General features: G+C 36.8%; 1 protein-coding gene across 2 annotated transcripts in view; it reads right to left on the reverse strand.

Annotated features, from left to right (window-relative positions):
* Nucleotides 1-1456: 1456 nt before the first annotated feature.
* PRKAR2B (protein kinase cAMP-dependent type II regulatory subunit beta) overlaps nt 1457-18809 on the reverse strand; it is an 88072-nt gene continuing 70719 nt past the window's right edge. For both annotated transcript variants that reach the window (XM_061989056.1, XM_061989049.1), the window contains exons 5-11: nt 10407-10513; nt 8135-8288; nt 6769-6870; nt 6136-6210; nt 5336-5401; nt 5042-5180; nt 1457-3586 (exon numbers count right to left, since the gene is read on the reverse strand). In XM_061989056.1, coding sequence (XP_061845040.1) covers nt 3453-3586; nt 5042-5180; nt 5336-5401; nt 6136-6210; nt 6769-6870; nt 8135-8288; nt 10407-10513 — 777 coding nt within the window. In that variant the 3' untranslated portion in view covers nt 1457-3452. The remainder of the gene's footprint in view (nt 3587-5041; nt 5181-5335; nt 5402-6135; nt 6211-6768; nt 6871-8134; nt 8289-10406; nt 10514-18809) is intronic.

The raw sequence follows: 18809 nt of genomic DNA on the forward strand, positions 1-18809 counted from the left end.
GATGATGAGCAAATACAGATTTTGCACATCTTGACACTGAAAAACAATAACACTTGCCATGGAAAGTGTGTCATAAACTGCAAAATGACACAAATTGTGATATAACTATCTCAGAGTCACCTTGGAGAAAGCTTAAAGCACCAAACACTTCAACCAAACCAAAACCAACAACCACAACCACCATTCCAGCAAGGACCAGAATAGTTTTTACTGAATACAGAAGACAACATGAGGGAAGATGACAGACTGACAGTGGTTGAGGCTGTTAGATAGTTTCACAGTGCTCTTCAGCCCCAAAACTGACACAATCAGTCACTTCTGGACCTCAAACAGGAGATCCAGAAGACAATTATTTCAGAGTGCTTATTCCAGATGACCTTGAATGAAATCTCATGAAGCACAAATGACATTTAAAAAGTGATGTCATCAGCACTCGGAGCAAGGAAACTTGCTCTCCTCAGGCTTTGTGTCTTGTGACTGACTGAGGGCTGTGGCTGAATTTTTTTCCGTGGTTAAGGCATTTGTAAACATTTGCTTAGTAACATGTAAGCCCACAGCCTTTTTCTTTACAGGATTTCTTTCAGGCTTTTCTCTCTTCACCCAGCAGGGCATATTTTCAGCAAACTCATTGAAGCTTCCCCCCACCTTTAGAACTTAGCCATCTGTCAAATGCATTTAAATCATCTGCAGAATTATCAATCTCTGGTGAGTCTGGGAAGAGATGAGAGAAACTAACACATGTGCAAAGTAATTGTCAAAGTCTCATTCCTTTAGGGACCTGGCTACCAACAAGTATGATAAAAAAGTCCTTAGTAACACAGAAGCATCAGGTAATATGGGTATCGACTCAGGTAATCTCGTAAGGTAAACATGACCCAGTACTGTTTAAAAACTGCTAGAACTACCTACCTTTTTTTTGAAAGGCCATTAAAAATCAGTGACTTGGTATGATTTCCTCCTTAGGGGCAACACTTGCCACATTTACAACATGAAGACTGGAATGTTTGAAGTGTACATGTGAACAGATCCAGGAGAAATCCCAGGTGCTGACTGATGAAGGATATAATTATTTGGACAAAACTTACAAAGTGAGAATTTATTACTGTTGGTTAAACTCCCCCTGAATTCACCAACAAAGAAAATTCCAGAAAACATCCAGTCCTCAACATCTACACAATAAAACTGCTACAACATGAAGCTGTTTGGGACTCAGAAAATCCAAATCTCTGTCTAACTTAAATTTGTCACTCTGCAGCCCAGCTGTAAACTACAAGAAAATTATCAAATACAAAGTAGCCATGACAATTACCACACCAACACCTCATCTATTCTGAGATGGAAGTGTTAAGAACTAGGAATGCTTTTATCAATGAGGTCATTCGTAACTTTATGGCAATGGAATTAAAACACAACAATATCTATAAACATAGATTTTTATATATAAAAGTGTTGTTTATTGTAAGGAAACTTTAAATATAACCAACAATATTGAAAATATCGTGACTGGCATTAATGGCCTTGATTGCAGTTTACTGCCGTACAAGTGATTTCTAGCATTTTTCTTAATCACATCAAGCTAGTGCAAAATATAGGTAGCTTTCAGAGACTGAGCATACAGAATGACAGGAATGTAGCTTTTGGTTACCTGATTTTTCCTTCTAGTATAACAGGCTTCTCTTTTTCCATAAATCAGAAGTTCAAAGGCAAATTATCATATGTGCAATTATTCATTTCCAGGTTTCTAGGTAAAAAAAACCCATGAGATTTGTAAATTTTGCTCAGGTTGTATTTTGTCAGGAAACTGACTTATAATTTATATCATACTGTATGATATAAATTATATATTATCATATAATCATAATTTCATAGACAGGTATGATTATATAAATTGTCAGAATGTATCACTAACTATAGGATAAGAATTACAGCAACATACACAAATATATGGCATTAGAAAAGTCATAACCTAAGAAGGAAAGATGTTGTAATTCAAGTGACTGAAACAGGGCACAAGCAGCCTTCCCATCATTTTGTAGTATCACTTTGGCAGAGTTACTGCCAGTCGTCACTCTCTGCACTAGCTTTCCATGTATATCAACCAACAGGTCAGTAAGCAGTACTGAAATTGGACTGTGCCTGAAATTTCCAGTCACAGACCCTTGTAAGCAATGAGCCCTGTGCTCTTAATTAAAATGATATTCTCTCTCCTCGGTCTTAGCCGGTGTCCCATGCATTAATGGCTAAACAGATACTATTTGATGATGACCTACAGGTTTTTGAATGCAGGACACGTTAGCTTTAACAACAACACACTTTGCAGATGTGTGCAGAGCTTTTGCAGTATTATCTTTTTCAATTATTATTGGGTTTTTTTTACTTCCTCCTAAGGATTTGTCAAGAACAAGCTTTGATATCAATCACTTCACTAATTGAATCTGGTCTTTGACACCCAGGATTAGACTGCAAAAAGAGAGGTACAGGGAGATCATTTAATTTGAAATAGGTAAAAGATTTAACAGATAAAAAAGGTGAGATCTAAAAAAAAAATAACTACAGAACAAGCATAGAGGGAGAAGACAAAATGCATAAATATAAAACAAGGGAGAAGGAAAACAATATAGGTTATATATGACTGGGCAGAACACGACAATGACCTATGCCTTTGCTTGTAAAGCATTAAGGTTACTTTGTCAGCTGTCCTCACTCTAGACTGTACAGAATACATGTAACTAATAAAAAATGCAGTTTATTGCAAAAATATACGAGTCCTCTAAATTGCATAAGATATTACAATGTCGTGCTGAAACATGACATATTAAACAAAGAGGACTTTAAAACAAATTACAAAATGTTAAAAATCAGATTTCGGGTCATGAGCATTACACAAAATGCATTGTCATGCTTTATCTTACGATTAGTCTTGTGATTCACTACATCTGTGATAAATGCAACATAAAATCATGACAACTGTAATAGAAAGTAATATCTACTGTATATCTTCTGTATTAATACATATAAACACTTTGTGTGCACTAATACTTTCAACATATCACATTCAAACTAACAGTCTTTCCAGAAAAGTTGTAACCTTTTTGAAGAACAGAAGCTCATTTAAGAAGTTCATCATATGAGGGCCTTCTGACATCTACTCTTTAAGGAAATGCTTTGTTAAAGGACTTGATTTTGAAAGGTGCTGTGCTACTATGGATCGTCTTAATGGCAGACAAGACCAGCAATGCTAAGCACTTTAAAAAAATCAAGCCCACAATTTATTAAATTCCTGGTTTGTTTATTAGTACTTCCACTGTAATAAGTCAAAAAAATACCCCCCAACCCCACTCTTAAAATCACAGAAAATGCTTGGCATCTATAGGAAGAGAGACAATTTCTCAGTGGACTAACCACTACTGTGCTATATTCTCATAACAGATCTTGTCGCTCCAATGTTTAGTTCATGCACTGGGATCGGCAATGTCCATGTTTGATCCAAACAGAGCAACTAGCTGCTCCTCATAGTTTGCAATGTTTCTTTTCAGAATTTCCATACAAGGTCCCAAAAGCCTTTCAAATGCCTGCACATCCATAACTAAGATAAAAGGGGAGAGAAAGAGAAAGAATATCATATGCTGGTCAGTTGCAGACATCAATCTTGGTGTTTATGCCACTGCAATATAAAACTTTAAATGACAGGAAAGATACTACTGAGGCATATACTTTGCACAAAAGAGAACCACCTACTGCAGCAAAACCAAGGTCAACCAACACATTGCTATCTCGAAACTTCATCAATAAATTCAGAATTTGTTGTGTTTCTTAGTTTAAAATATTTTCATACTAAGATCTACATCACTCAGGAGCTGCTGAAGCAGCACGAAGGGGTCTCAATTCCTCCACAGAATGGAGTTTTTTAAAGACCCTTGAGATCTCAAAAAACCTCCATTTGTTGGCTGTATTTGGGGTCTAACTTAGCATATTTCCTTGCTATTTTTACCTGCTTCTACCCACCATGGAAGTTGTTATAGATACTTATTTCCCAGTAAATGTACAAAAAACTGGAGACAGTAATTCACATGTAGTGTCAATGTGTAGCTGACCAGAATATTTTCTTTACTTATTCACATAATATTATCCTCTATAATTCCAGCCAGTAGGCTAGGAAAGAAACTTCACACTTCAACGAGGTTCCAACATGGTGGCCTGTTGTCTTCTGGCTCCTGAGAAAAGTTAAAGATCTTTGGTATTTGGGAAGTGCCAGAGACCATAGTGACCGTCCCATACTGTGTAATGAGGCTTTTCCTGATCGCTCCTTATTCTTTCCTCTCTATCCTTTTTGATCTTTATTGTCTGATCATCTGGGTGCGTTTGGAGATGAGGATTTAAAAAAAATAATAGCTTTATAAGAAAGTGAGAAACTTTGCTTACTGGCCTGGTAATGAAACTGTCATTCAGGAATGCCTCATCTGTCTCTGCAATTTACAGTTTTCCCATAACTAGATACAAATATTTAGGAGCTAAACATCAGACCACAGGAAGCAGAGGATGCGATGGGGTGTCCATGAGCTTGACTCCTACGGTCTTTGCTTTTCATGTCCCTGAGGCATCCCTGTGTGACAGAATGATCAAACTAACAGCTGGTGAAGACAAACAATTTGTTAAAGCTTAAGTTACAGTGGTAAAACCTGACAGGATTTTTACCACAGTTATTTGTGTGATGAGTGTCAAGTTTACTGAGGAAAGAAATACTTCCCCTTTCTGCGGAACGTTAGACATTTATCTAATAGCTATAAATGGTTTACAACGATACTCTCTATACTGTCCTGAAACAATTTTTACCTCCATACAATCAGGAAAACATTGGAGAAATTGTGATTAATACCAGTTCTCAGTTGCAAACAGTTTTTGCAGATAAATAATAGGAATTTGCAGTAATAGATGACTTACTGTGATCTACAGTCTTACTTGGCTAAATGTAACTAAATCTTATATTCTAGAGGGAGACAGATTATGCATCCTTTTTTTAGATATAAAATATTAACAATACCTAAACACTTGACAGTGCCAAGAGCAAATGCAGAAGCAGCTCGCGGTTTGTTAGTTACAAGAGCAAGTTCTCCAAAATACTGTCCTCTCGAGCATCGAGCTATTTCAACTGCTCCGTTCTCTTCTACATCTTCTTTACCCTGAAATATCAGGTAAAAAAAAAAGAGAAGAAGAGAGAGATCTGCTGAACTCAGGATTGCATGAGCAAAATCAGAAACAAAGGCATTACTTTTTAACACTCAGAATGTAAACAAGGTTTTAAAAAAGAATATTTCTGTGGTTTAGGGATGTTTACCTTTCTTGTCATTATAATCCTCACTTCTCCAGACTCCACAATGAAGAAAGAATCAGCCAAGTCACCCTGCAGAAGTGAAAATGAAGTGACTAAAAGAAATGTGAAACGTCCTTTTCAGTTTCATGGCAACATTAAAGTATTTGCAACAAGAGCCTTGAAGCTCATCTTCTGTTGCAAAAAAAAAAAATCACTTTTAATGTGGAAATCATATTATAGGCACATAATAACCAAAATATCTATACAGAACTGACAGCAAGGCCTCTTCATGAAATGACATAGCTGGCTGAGCTTTATACAAAAAGTAGGGAAAAGAAGATACTCCTGTTTCTCTGCCTTTGTATTCCTTCCAAATTATTTCCCTTACAGAGCTCTCTGATATTCAGTAATTATTTTAAGGCCAGACAATCTCAGTAGCCTACTCTGAAGAGTTACCTCTGTATCCTTCTTCAAAAGCTTATCATATTTTAACAATAAAACCAACATGAGTCTTTAGTGCTCCTTATTGGATGCAATTGTTCTTTTATATAGTTAGAATTTCTAAGTGTACTAAAAATGTTGACTCTTCATTTCAACAGAGAGATGTTTTTCAGAGTACCCTAAGTGAAAATTTAGCTTCTGAAACAAAATAATCGCCTCTCTTAGATGTGTCATTGTTTTTGTTTCATCTGAGGAAAAAACATGTCTATAGATATGGTAATTGTTACCTATTGCAAAAGAAATATTGAAACTAGAAATAAACTGTACCTGAGCAATGATTTGTTCTCCATCTTTGAAACATTGAAACTAGAAATAAACTGTACCTGAGCAATGATTTGTTCTCCATCTTTGTACACTTTGGTGCCAATCACATCGACCACTTTTAAACGCTCAGATACCTCCATTTAAAAAGAGAAAAAGGAAGAATTATTTGGTTAACATTATGGTATTTAGAAAGCCCTTTCATATTTCTTCTCAAGAATCTTTGCACAGAAGAGTGTATCTTTATTTTCTTGTTTAGATAATCATTAAAAAAGAAAGAACTGATGAATAGTGTTAACAGCTTAACAGCTTAGATGTTTTGATAGAGCTTCCATTGTTGTAAGTTTATATATCCCAAGTCTTCAAAAGTTATTTTTAGAAAAGCAAGCATGAAAAAATGTATCTGTTAAAGGAAAATCTTTTGAAATCACCTAAGTCACTGTTTACTTTTATTGGCTAACATATAGTAAAATTAAGCTTAAGAAAATGAAGACAAAGGTGTAAAAAAAAAACCCTATATTAAAAACAGTTCTTTGTCCTGGAAGCTTAGAAATATCAAACATATGGTGTTTCTTCAAAAGCAGACAAGATCTTATTCGGGAGAAAATCTAAATTCCAAATTTAAAATCTGAAAAAGCAGAATCTTATCAGGTATCTCTGATACAGCCATTAAAATAATGCAACAGAAAACTTACTTCTAAAGATTTAAGGAATGGCAATGACTCAATAAAGTTTTCATACATTCTTCTCTTTTTGGCATTATTTTTTACAATGATTCTTCGGAACGTTACCCTGTCCTGTAAACACAAAGAGAGAAAGAGAGCTTATTCACTGAAGATACATGTGAGGTAGAAGATACTTCAGAAATGGCTGAATACATTTAAATGACTCAATTTTAGTCACTCAATGTAGCCTTCAACTGGCTGGGTAGTCTCCCCACACAGTCAGTTGAGAAAGATTCCTCTAGAGGTCAGTCAAGAGCTTCTAAAAAGTTCAGCTCCTGCTCTCACTCGCGTGGTGAAAAGCTTCTCTGCGCTTCGGCAGAGAATACATACAGAGTTTACACATAGAAAGTAGACAGCTTGCGTTAAACAGGTTGGCTACGCAGTGAATGCTGAGTGGGTAGTTTAAGATATTAAATAACTCCTCTATATGTAATATTTAATTAAAAATATGTATTCATTATCCTGAGGTTTCATACATATCGATAGGTACTCAAAGAGGTTCTTATATTATTATACAAACAAAACAAGACACAGATCTGGGTTGTAGGCCACAGTCAGCTTTGTATTGTTTTAGCAGACCAAGACTCATTGCTGCCCTGAACAGTCAACTGGACATTCCTTAGTATCTGGCAATTCAAGTGAAGCAGACAGATGGAAAAACTACGTGTGCTGTTTTCTTCTCTTAACTTCATAGGACTTTATCCTGGTGACAGAGATGGAATGCTTTGCAAGTCTTCACTGCTACAGGTGGGACTTGCTGGCCAATACAATACAGTCCAGTTTAAAGCCATTCTTATAGCATCCTATACTTGGCCATGGTCCCAAAACTCCTATGGTTTAAGTTGGTGAAAAAACATTTTCAAGAAGAAACTGTTATCTTGGGATCAGTCATTAGATTGTTATATATGCTTTGAAGAAGATGCCTATGCCATTTTTACTCCTTTGGTAAATTCTATTACTGTTGTCCAAAATCTACATAGTGTAACTCTGATAAATAACTTCATATTTGAAATTTACTCTGGGACCAAAGGCATTTCCTGTCAAGATGTGGGAAAACATTTTATGTATGTGTCCAAGTAATTGTCAGGTGGTTTGCAGTTTAGGAAATTATCATTAAAACAGAATAAAACAAAATGCTTTTTTAAAACTCAGTGTTTTCTTAAGCCTGAAGTTTGCTTCTGAAGATTCTGGGAAGAATATTGTGTTGGGAGTCCTCAGTATTTTAAAATCAAACTTTCTGAAATTATGGGGGTTTTTTATGCTGATACAGCATTGCAGTGCAATTAATATTATTTATTTTAAGTATTGTTTATCTTTTTAAAAGCATTTCACTTACCAAACCCCAGATGGCACCAGGAGAAGTAGCTATAATTGTAGCTGCTCTGGGTGTATTGTACATTAAGGCCAACTCACCAAAACTTCCTCGGTTATCATAGGTTCCAACACACCTCCCAACACCATCGCATTTTACATAAATATCATATGTACCTCTGTTAATAGAACATATAAAAACAGTGAGCACACTCCAGTCCTGGTCTTTCCTAAGCAACTTCTCACTATATTTTTGTACCATGAATTCCAAAGAGAAAGCATTTGAAATATCCATTTCTTTGCTTAAATAGCATTAAACTTCTAAAAGACATCTCATTCACTTCTGTAAATAAAAGAAGTAGTTTCTTTTTGAAGGGAAGGATAGGGTTATTAGTTTTTACATTAACTCAGTTTAAAGATGAGACTGATGAACAATGATCTATTGATTCTATGGATTTACCAGAACTTAATACAAATTAAGATCCAACTTAATATCTGTTTCTGATTTTTGTTTTAAACACACTTCAAACAAAGGTAACAAATGTGCAAAAACTGCCACCATAGGAATACTGAGATAGCAACACAAGTTTCTTAACATTTTAAATATTTTACAGTACTAATTTAAAATGCAATACATAGAGGAGATACGGGAAACAAGGACTGTATATGAAAAGAAACATAAGATATGAAATAAAGATATGTATCTAACATATTGTGGATTTCTTCTCCCCATAATTCAATTAGTGATTTTTTTTTTTTTTTTACTTTGGGAATGCAGTAAATTCTGGTATCTTGTAAAACATGACTTAGCCATCCCCATTGATGCTGAGCTATCATTTTGTTCAGCACTTAACATTTGGATGGTACATGTTGATAAATCATGTGAATGTAATGCAAAAATCTGCAGAATTATTTCATCAGTAAGGGACTGAAGAGGTAATTCACTGCACCTAAAAACTTCAAGGCTGACTAAATACTATGAAGTCTCTGAAGCTTTTTGGATAAGAGAGAAACTGTAACCTCACAAAGCTGAAAAACACTGACTCTTCAGAAAAGAGTCCTGACACACTTCTAATAATCTTCTGATTGAATACTTCAGTTGGAAGGGGCCTGCAGCAATCATCTAGCCTGACCACTTCAGGGCAGACCAAAGGTTAAAACAATATTAAAAGCATTGCCTAAATGCTTTTTAAACACCGACAGGCTCGGGGCATCAGCCACCTCTCTAGGAAGCCTGTTCCAGTGTTTGACAAACTTTTTGGTAAACAAATACTTTCTAATGTCCAGTTTAAGCCTTCTCTGAGGCAGCCTTGAACCATTTCCATGTGTCCTATCACTGGATCCCAGAAAGAAGAGCTCAGCACCTCTCACTCTCATTTCCTACTCTTAGGGAGACATGGAGAGCAATGAGGTTGCCCCTTCAAAACAAACAAGCCTGAAGTCCTTAGTTGCTCCTCATAGGACATTCCTTCCAGCTCTTTCACCAGATTTGTTGCCTTCCTCTGGAAACACTCAAGTAACTTAATATCCTTCTTAAATTGTGGTGTGCAGAACTACCACACAGCACTCACAATGAGGCTGCACCAATGCTAAATACAGCGAAATAGTCAACTGTTTTGATAAGCTGATTATACTACTCTATACTGACCAAGAACCTCTGCATTTGAGTTCTAGCATAATATTCCTTTCAAGCACTCTCAGAAATCAGTGTGCTAACCTTAAACAAAAGGTACAAACCAGAAAAGGTGTTTTAGGACAGTTGACAGTGTCAGCTACTAAAGGATACCAAAGTAAACCCTCCTCCTAACTCACTAGATTAAACAATAATTAATATCTAGGATTTTACTTAGTTACCTGCCTTTTCTGGTACAGATCTCCAAATGAAGAGTAATGACTTAGTTACTCAAGGTCTAGTAATAGTCACGTGAAAAAGAAACTCTACAGATAGTACTGGAAAGCAGTAAGGTTTCAAATAGTGAGCTGTAAAACTTTTCCCATTGTCTTTTGTGATAGATCTCTTTCCATCCAAAAAGCCAAACCAGAAAAAAAACCAATCAGCCTTTGAGACCTAGCAGTACATAAAGAGGACAGGGACATATTTTCATATGACAAATCTGCCTCCTTTCAGAAACCACTCTCCATGGCTCAGAGCGAGCTGTACTCGTTGGCGAGCATTCTTTTCTCCTTTCTCCCATGCAAACACGTGTAAGGGTAAAATACAATTATGTAGAGAAACACGTTTTTTCCAGTGGACATTGGCATAATACTTTTTGCTATAATAAGGCACAGCAATTCACCTATCAATGACGTAGAAGTTGTCACCATCATCCCCTTGATCAATGACGTGTTCCCCTCCTTCAACCAGCTTTTCAAACATCGCGTCTAAGACCTGAGACATCTGCTCCTGTTTAAAAGAACAACACAAAGACAAGATATTATCATCTGCTTTTAAAATTTTCAGACTAACTAACTGTCCAGTCTCCCAAAATGCAGATAAAAATATTCATGGATGGAAAACATGCACATTACAGAAACGCTTAGGTCAATCAGAAAGACAGTTTCATTTAGTATTCAGTGTTAGCTTTTGTCCAGCTTTCCTTCTTGTCCCTGACAATGGTAACATAGATCCTGTCTGCAATATAAATTGCTCATGAGCATCCAAGGATAGAATTTCACCCTTTACAACTGCATAACATTACCCAGTAAAAATAAAACACTGTATCCCTTATTGCAAACAATACACTTACCCATTTCAAAATGACTGTAAAGTATTTTGAAAACCTAGATCTTATGCAGTGCCTGCTCAATGGTGGGATAGATGTAACTATAAGGGTTTGCAGTACTTTGGTTGAGGAATAAATTCTGGACTCATTGGGAAGTAGGAATTCACATATGACTATGAAACTATTTTGATACTTTGAATAGAATATGAATGGTTCGGAGATAAATGTTAACGGACTAATAAAATGTCATCACCTGAATTATGACCGTCTAGTAAAAAAACCAAATCATTCATTATACCATTTGTCTTGTTTTGTGTAAATCTACTAAAACTGAACTAGTCACATCTAAAAAACCCAAACAGCTCATTGGGGATTATTATCCTAAATAGATATCTCAATCATTTCAATTCTATTTTCAGTTTATCTAGCAACATGCCTAAAATTCTGACAACAAACACAAAATTATCCTATACTTTTCAAAACTTACAAAGTATGTATCATACTGGAACAAGTAGGTTGTAGAGAAAACCACAGTAAAGAAAAGCCTGTTGAATTAGATCCCCACATATTTTTACAGTGGTTCAAAGATCAGCCTAAGCCAGCCCTCTAGAGCTCTTCTGCAGCCCATGGGCAAAGATAACCACACTAGATAGCCCAGAATCATTCCATAGAGATTCCTCTTTCTTTCCTCTGATGATAGAGACCATAACTCACAGTTGACAATTTTTAGACAGCTAAGATTAGATGGAGTGAATCCTTACACTGTTGAATTTCTTCACTTACTCAAAGCTTTTAAACATATCAGCAGTGCCATGTTATCCAAGTCATTTTAAAAAATGGAAGTTAAATACAATTTTATTTCGGAGTTCATTGTGTGTGGGCCCAAAAAACAACAGAATGGCAGCATCCATCCTCTGTACAACTGATCATGGTAAAACACAGTCACACATCATGCAGCCTCCCCAGGCCAGGAAGGAATCCTTTAACTATATCTCTGTTTAGTACCCTTTTTAGTATAGACAGGTCTGTATTTGCAAAGGAAGGATCATTTTACTATCAGCAAATGAGTTATAGTCAATTTTGGACAACAAGAAAAGTGTGTGACTGTGCCATTGGAAGAGGCTGAAAATCAGGTACAGGAGTTGCCTTTTACAAACTTTCATGATTAATAGGTAATATTACTCCAGTCTTTTCAGTTCTCCCTATGTAAAGGAAAAGGAACTCCTACAGAATATCTAAAACTGACCTAATGTTAGTTATACATATAAAGTATTTGAAAAAGTCCATTCCCTTCTCCTTGCTTTACATCTCAATTGGCAAAACAGCTTCCCAAACAGCAATCCTCAGCTGCTGTTTGAAGTCAAGTAAGAACATGAAGAATGCTCCACACTGTATGTATACTCTTTATTCAGTGTGCTTCATCTCAGACCTCAGGTTAGAACATTTTCTATCTCATAAATCAAGCTCACCAAAACACAACTCTTCTGGTGGGTACCTCTGTGACTTTCTGAGAACAGGGTAGAATTTTATAAATACAATTCCCTTCTAAAAATGTTTACAAGACTGGGAAGTATTTAGTATATTTAAGAGCTATTATCTTCTGAAGTACTGCACATGTATTTTAACTTTCTAAACAAACTGCAGCTCACTTAAAGACAACTGGTCACTTTCCCAAAATTCTCTATGCAAAATTATAGTAGAGCAGACTGCAATCACCAAACCATGTGTTTTTTGCTTTTACTGTGAGAATTACAAAACTTGCTTGCCCAGCTTGCTCTGTGTGAATCCTCTTGATTCTCTGCCAGACTGAAGCTCAATTTACTGGCATCCTCCATAGTTACTTTGAAAGGATAAAGATGGGTAATTTCAGAAACAGTGATCTGTTATCACACAGAAAATTCATTCTGGTATTTTTTTTAAATGGTGCAGTCTGAAAGCTTCTCTGCCTTAAAGCAGTTCTGGCTTTAAAAATACATACAAAATGAAAACAGGAAGAGAGTTTTTATATCAGTGTTGGCAAATCTGCTAACATTTTATTATCCTAATAAAGTATTTTCAAATATAATAAAGCTTCTATTTTTCTTAATGTAGTCTGAAATTACAAGGAACCCAAACTAAAGTTTAAGTGATTTTAAATTTTATTGTTTGCATAATGTTTATTGACATACTCTGATTAATACATGTTACGGATTCTTTTTTCCATTTTAAACTGTGAAGCATGTAAATGCTTCAAAAAAGGAATATTTTTGAGACAATTATAGGGACCACATTGCCATGAAAACACACTTTGATCACCATCCTTTGTGATAGGGAAAATATTTTAATCTCCTTAAAGTTTAGGAGGCTGAATGGGAAATCAGATTCTCTGACATATTCACAATACAAATAAAATGAATATATCAGGATTTTCTTTCTGTATTTACTTTAGAGTAAATGTAGTTAACTGTATTTCTCTGAAAAAGTCTAACATTTGGAATTCAGCGACAGAGTAACCTACTAGAGAAGTGAAAAAACATGTCACAGTTGCAGTCACCATTGACTGTCCCAATCACCCTTGCTTTCAAGTGTGGATTTAACTGCAGAAGGGCATTATCTCCCTTATCAGCATGAGTCAGCATGAGGTATCCTCTCACATCGCCTAAAACAGAGATGATGTGGATTTCTTCCCTCTCTTACTTAGACCATGATCTTAGTTTTCCAACAACTTGAACTGTGCCAGAAATGTTCTTTTGTATATTCAGATCAGCCAGAATCAGAGACTATGAAGTACAATTTATAAAGTACAAACTCAGTAGGACTCAGAATAGACTCAAACACTGACATGGTTCAGTCTGGGGTGGTTTGATCTTGGTACAGTTGTCAGGAGAGCTAGTACAAATTTTAACTTGTCCTGCCAAACTCTGGTCATGGCTTGGAGGAATGCTTGAGCCAGGTCTTCTTCCCAGTAGAGGTAAAACTACCCTGGTTAGTTGCTTGTTTTAGTGGGGTTAGGAGTAGAGGAAGGTGCAAGACAGTTTAGCTACACATATGTATGTCATACTGCACTGCATAGCCTTAGGGACAGAGAATGTCCTCTGATCTAGTTTGTTGTTACTAATTACTGAACTGAGAAAAGTTGACAGGAATGGAAAAATTCAAAATAATTACTGCAGTCAGTCAAACTTGGCCTTTGGGCATCTTTCTCAATTCCCTGACAAACAAAATCAGTATTTCTAGTCAATCAAATTACATTTTTCCCTGTAATTAAAGCCTTCAAAATACTGAACTAAGGAAATATTTAATGTGAAGAGCATGTGACTATGACTAATAATCAGTAAAAAGCAGTTATCAGGTAGTCATAGCTCCTTAGTCACAAAACATGTAAATCCTTTCCACAGCCTTTCTGGACAATCTGTTCCAGCATTTGACCACCCTCATAGTAAAAAAAAGGCTTTTCTTAACTTTTTTTGTATTTCAGTTTGTGCATGTTGTGTCTTATCTTCACACGGCATCACTTGAGAGCAAGTCTGATCAACAGAATGGTGCCTCCATCTGCTGTAGAAAGGCACTCTTGTCTCTTCAGTGGATCCTTGAAAAATTACATCAAGCTCCTGTTCATCCCACCCGATCCCACACAACCCTTCTCATGTCCTTCTGCAGTGCCTTCACCTGGTAGCACAGCATTTTGACCACAGCACATCTCCCACAGGTGAAGCCACCATTGCCCCCAGCCTTCAGGAGAGACACTTGCCACTCCCAGCAACCTGAGACCAAGATCCTCACATCCTACCTCTGGAGTTGAAACCTCTAGATATGCCATGATTGGCTGGTCCAGCTGGTGCTGGGGAGCACTCCCTGGGGCCCATCATCACTGTCATTGCACCAACTTCAGTCCCACATTGTCTGGTGTAGTTTCCAGTTTCCCTACAAACTTCCATCTGCACAAACTATGTCAACTGCCAAGTCTCTGCTACTTTGTCCTCTTCACTGTGCTCCTGGGAACTCCCCTCAACAGCAGTTACACAGATGCTCTTTGTCAACATTTTACTAAGGAGCCTGACAGTCTTCATGTGCTAAGTATTCAAAACATTGTGTCAAAAAGTAGTTGTCCTTTCTTCCTCCTTATCCCATGGTAGGTAGCCATGTGAACCTCTAGCACAGAAGCAGAACTTCAATGTCAAAATATACCTCTGGTAGTTATCATGGTCTGTATGAACAGCACATCTGAGCAGAGGTTTTATGAATCATTCTCTTAGAAGTTAGTGAGCATTTTACTGTTCTTAAAGTGAAACTCAGATACCAGGTACCTCTGTGAATCTTGGCCATGGGTGATACCCGTGCATAAGTAAAATGTGTGCAAGTCTGACATATTGCTGTTTCATATCTGTAGTGTACAAAATTTTATGCATGTTTACAATCAGTTACAAAAGACAGGACAGAGATTTGGAAGAACAAAGCCCCAGACAGGGATGATAACTGGTTTACCAAGAACACTCCCCTGGAACAGTGTCTGATTCCATCCTTCTTGCCAGGTCAAATGAAAAAACTGCAAATAATCACTCACAATTGTCCTAATCTGGACTTTGTATCACACAAAGTACTGTTCTCCAGATACATGCTGCATTATTTGAACACTGTGTGTTAGCCTCAATTTCTTGCAAGTCAACAAAACAAACATGTCAATTCCACCTCAGGACAACTGCTTGGGGAAAAAAGAATCAGTAAGATAATGGACATTGAGTATAATTAAAACTCTATTTTAGTTAGCATATCTTTCACATAGATTAAAAATATAGTCATTTGTATGTCCCTGTAAGACAGCTTTTGATTCACTCAGAAGAGCTGGCAGACCATGACATATCCTTCCCAAATGCCACTGACTCTGAACTGCCAGGCTACTAAATGATTTGCTAGTGTTGTGTCGGGTATGTGTCTTCTAAATATGAATTTATTAATTTACTGCAAGATATTTTATATAGGAAACAGAACAAAGTTCTCCATACTAAACTCTGCCACAAAAACATTGGGGCTTCCAATAAGCATCAACGTTTAAATCGCTGATACAAATATTTGTTGTTTGAAAACATGCAACCCACTCTGAATCAATGAAGTCACTGTAGATAAAATAAGAAGCCAGGCATGATTTTCAACAGAAATCAAGACAATGACAAATGTAAAAAGCAGCTTCTGAGAAGTATCCTTCACCACTATTTAAGGTAAGGTATTCAGGGGACAGAAGGCACAGCTACACTTCTACAGTTAAAATGAAGTGGCTTCAGACAGCAAATGGAGACCTTATGAATCTGACATTTGATAGGAACTAGTAAACTCCAACTATTAAGTAAATCCCAAAAGTATTGGATGGTATGTTTGGATTACATATGCTTTGGGAGTTCCCTAAGAGAAGGATGAGTGTGCTGCTGGAGTGCACCCTGGTAATTCCCTTTTAGATCAATGGCATTCAGCAGAATTTAAGGAGGCAGAGGAGATTGCCTTGCACTTCAGCACAATAGAAGTAACAAGACTTGCCTCTCTCATATGACTTGTAAAAATGATAATGTTCTGAGACACAACCATAAGACCATCATATGAACAAAGTGAATCCACAGTTGTTCTGTTGTCCCTGAGTTCATAAACCATTCTACTCTTTGCTCCTCCAATGTTACTAAAATGAGCTCAAGTTAAAATGGCATTCGGTTTGCCACCTTATCTTCATTTTGAGCAATATGAAATATCAACCAATTAATGCTCAGCATTATATTAAGAAGGTAATGAAGCAAAGAGAATGCCAGCAGGAATAAAGTGGAGAAAAACTTAGCAAAACATAGTCAGGGAAAACATGGGAAGAAAAGGAGTTTTTAATCAACAAGTCAGTACCTTGGAGAGGAAGAGTAAATTACAGAATTCATGTCTACAGCTCTCTGCTTTTGTTTTTCAGAACAAAACCACGTACACATACCTCCCCTGGAATTCTGATATAAATGTTAGCAGCACTATTGATTGAATTAAAAATGTTTAGCTCCCTTGTGTAATATCCACTCATAAACTAATCAAATGATATTTATTTGTTCAGTATCAGAGAATCTCATTAGTATCTTGATGTATAATCAATATTATCAAGCATAATATTTTCCTTGAGAGAATACCTTAACCTTTCTCCACAGAGTTACCATTCTGCCTCACAAATATCATGCAGTTTGCTAAAAAAGATCAGAAATAATTCAGTTGCATATAGTTTCCAAAAATCCTTCAAAAATTAAAGTACCTCAATATTGGAAAGTTCTTTTGCAGAACATCTTTAATAACTGGTTATAGATTCATAGAATAATCTAGGTTGGAAGAGGCCTTTAAGATTATCAGGTCCAACCATTAACCCAGGACTGCCACATCCACCACCATGTCACTCAGCCTCACACCTACATGTCTTTTAAATACCTTCAGGGGCGGTGACTTCATTTCCTTGGGCAGCCTGTTCCAATGCTTGGCAACCTTTTTGGTGAAGATATTTTTCCTAATCTTCTGCTGTTGTTCATTACTTGGGAGAAGAGACCGACTCCCACCTCACCCCAACCTCCTTTCACAGAGTTGAAGAGAGCTATAAGGTCTCCTCCTTAGCTTCCCTTTCTCCAGACTAAACAGTTCCTTCAGCCAGTCGTCATCAGACTTGTTCTCCAGTTCCTTCCCCAGCTTTGTTGACAATCTCTGGATGTGCTCCAACACCTCAATGTCCCTCTTATAGCAAAAGGTGCAAAACTGAACACAGCACTCGAGCTGCAGCCTCATCAGTGCTGAGTATAGGGGAACAATCACTTCCCTAGTGCTGCTGGCCACACTATTTCTGATACAATAGGCAAGGTGGACAGAATTCCTATTTGCTACATCTGATGTAAGTATTCATTTTGGCTTAGGAAAAAAACCAGAGGATTAAATACTGTTCTATTTCTTTGGGAACCCATTAGTTTGAAAAGAGTTTTGTGCCATCTAAGAAGGCAGCGTTAGCACGTTCAGGCATTCTAGATGCATATATACACAAATGTATTCCCATTAGTTGCTGCAGCATCTGTAGTCCCAATTCTTCACTCAAATTTTTAAGAACATAGGAGTATTAATTATGAGAAACTTCTCTTAGCAGCACTTTTCAAGGAATGCTTCGGCCTTAAGAGTCCACCATCCATAAAATAGTTGCATATGCTTTCTTTCATCTTCCTTTGAGTTAATCAATTCTAATTGATTATTCAATATTTGTGCTCTCTTATAACAACTCCCCAGGTACACAGGCGGCAATATGCCCAGAAATTGCTCTTGCATGTTTGTGAAGAATATGTATAATTTATTACCCTTCAGAAAAGGGTCAAAGCCTATTTGAAATATTCTCTACAAGTATTAGCAGGACAAAGCTCTCCGAAATACAATTTCCCTGAAAGAGGAGAAATTATCTAATGCTGCTTGTGAATTTGTGCAAAAGAAAGGATTCAAAGCTTAAAGGTGCTTCACAACTTTGGTAATACCAGTCTCTTGAGCCACCCTGTTACTCATCTTTTTTAACTGCTGGCCTATGGGCCATAACAGTCAAACCAAAGAATCTGTTGTTAATCAGCTCCTTTTAAGTCTCCTCTAAAACATGAAACCAAAAGAATAATTTCTCTGAATTGCATTGCAAAAAGGAAGTGTAGAAGGCTGGGTTGGCCACTACTGCTGCTGCTACTCCTCCAAGTGATAAAACAGTCCTTGGGCTGAATGAACAGAGATAAATTCCAGTAACAGAGGCTTGGGGCTTATCCTTAGTAATGGCCAAAGGCATCTGGTCATCATCTTGTTTTCTCTTTGTTGCTTACACAAAGTGAAAGTGAAGGGGAAAGAGGGCATACAGTTTCTGATTCCACTGCCAGTAACTTCCAGCATCTGGAGCACGAAGGAGAAAGTAATATGCTTTGTGTGCACATGGAGAACAAGCAGACTGGCACACCGTGGCAATCCTTGGAGAACAAAAGTAACATT

This window comes from Colius striatus, chromosome 1 (genome assembly GCF_028858725.1).
Source record: "Colius striatus isolate bColStr4 chromosome 1, bColStr4.1.hap1, whole genome shotgun sequence".
Lineage (NCBI taxonomy): Eukaryota > Metazoa > Chordata > Aves > Coliiformes > Coliidae > Colius > Colius striatus.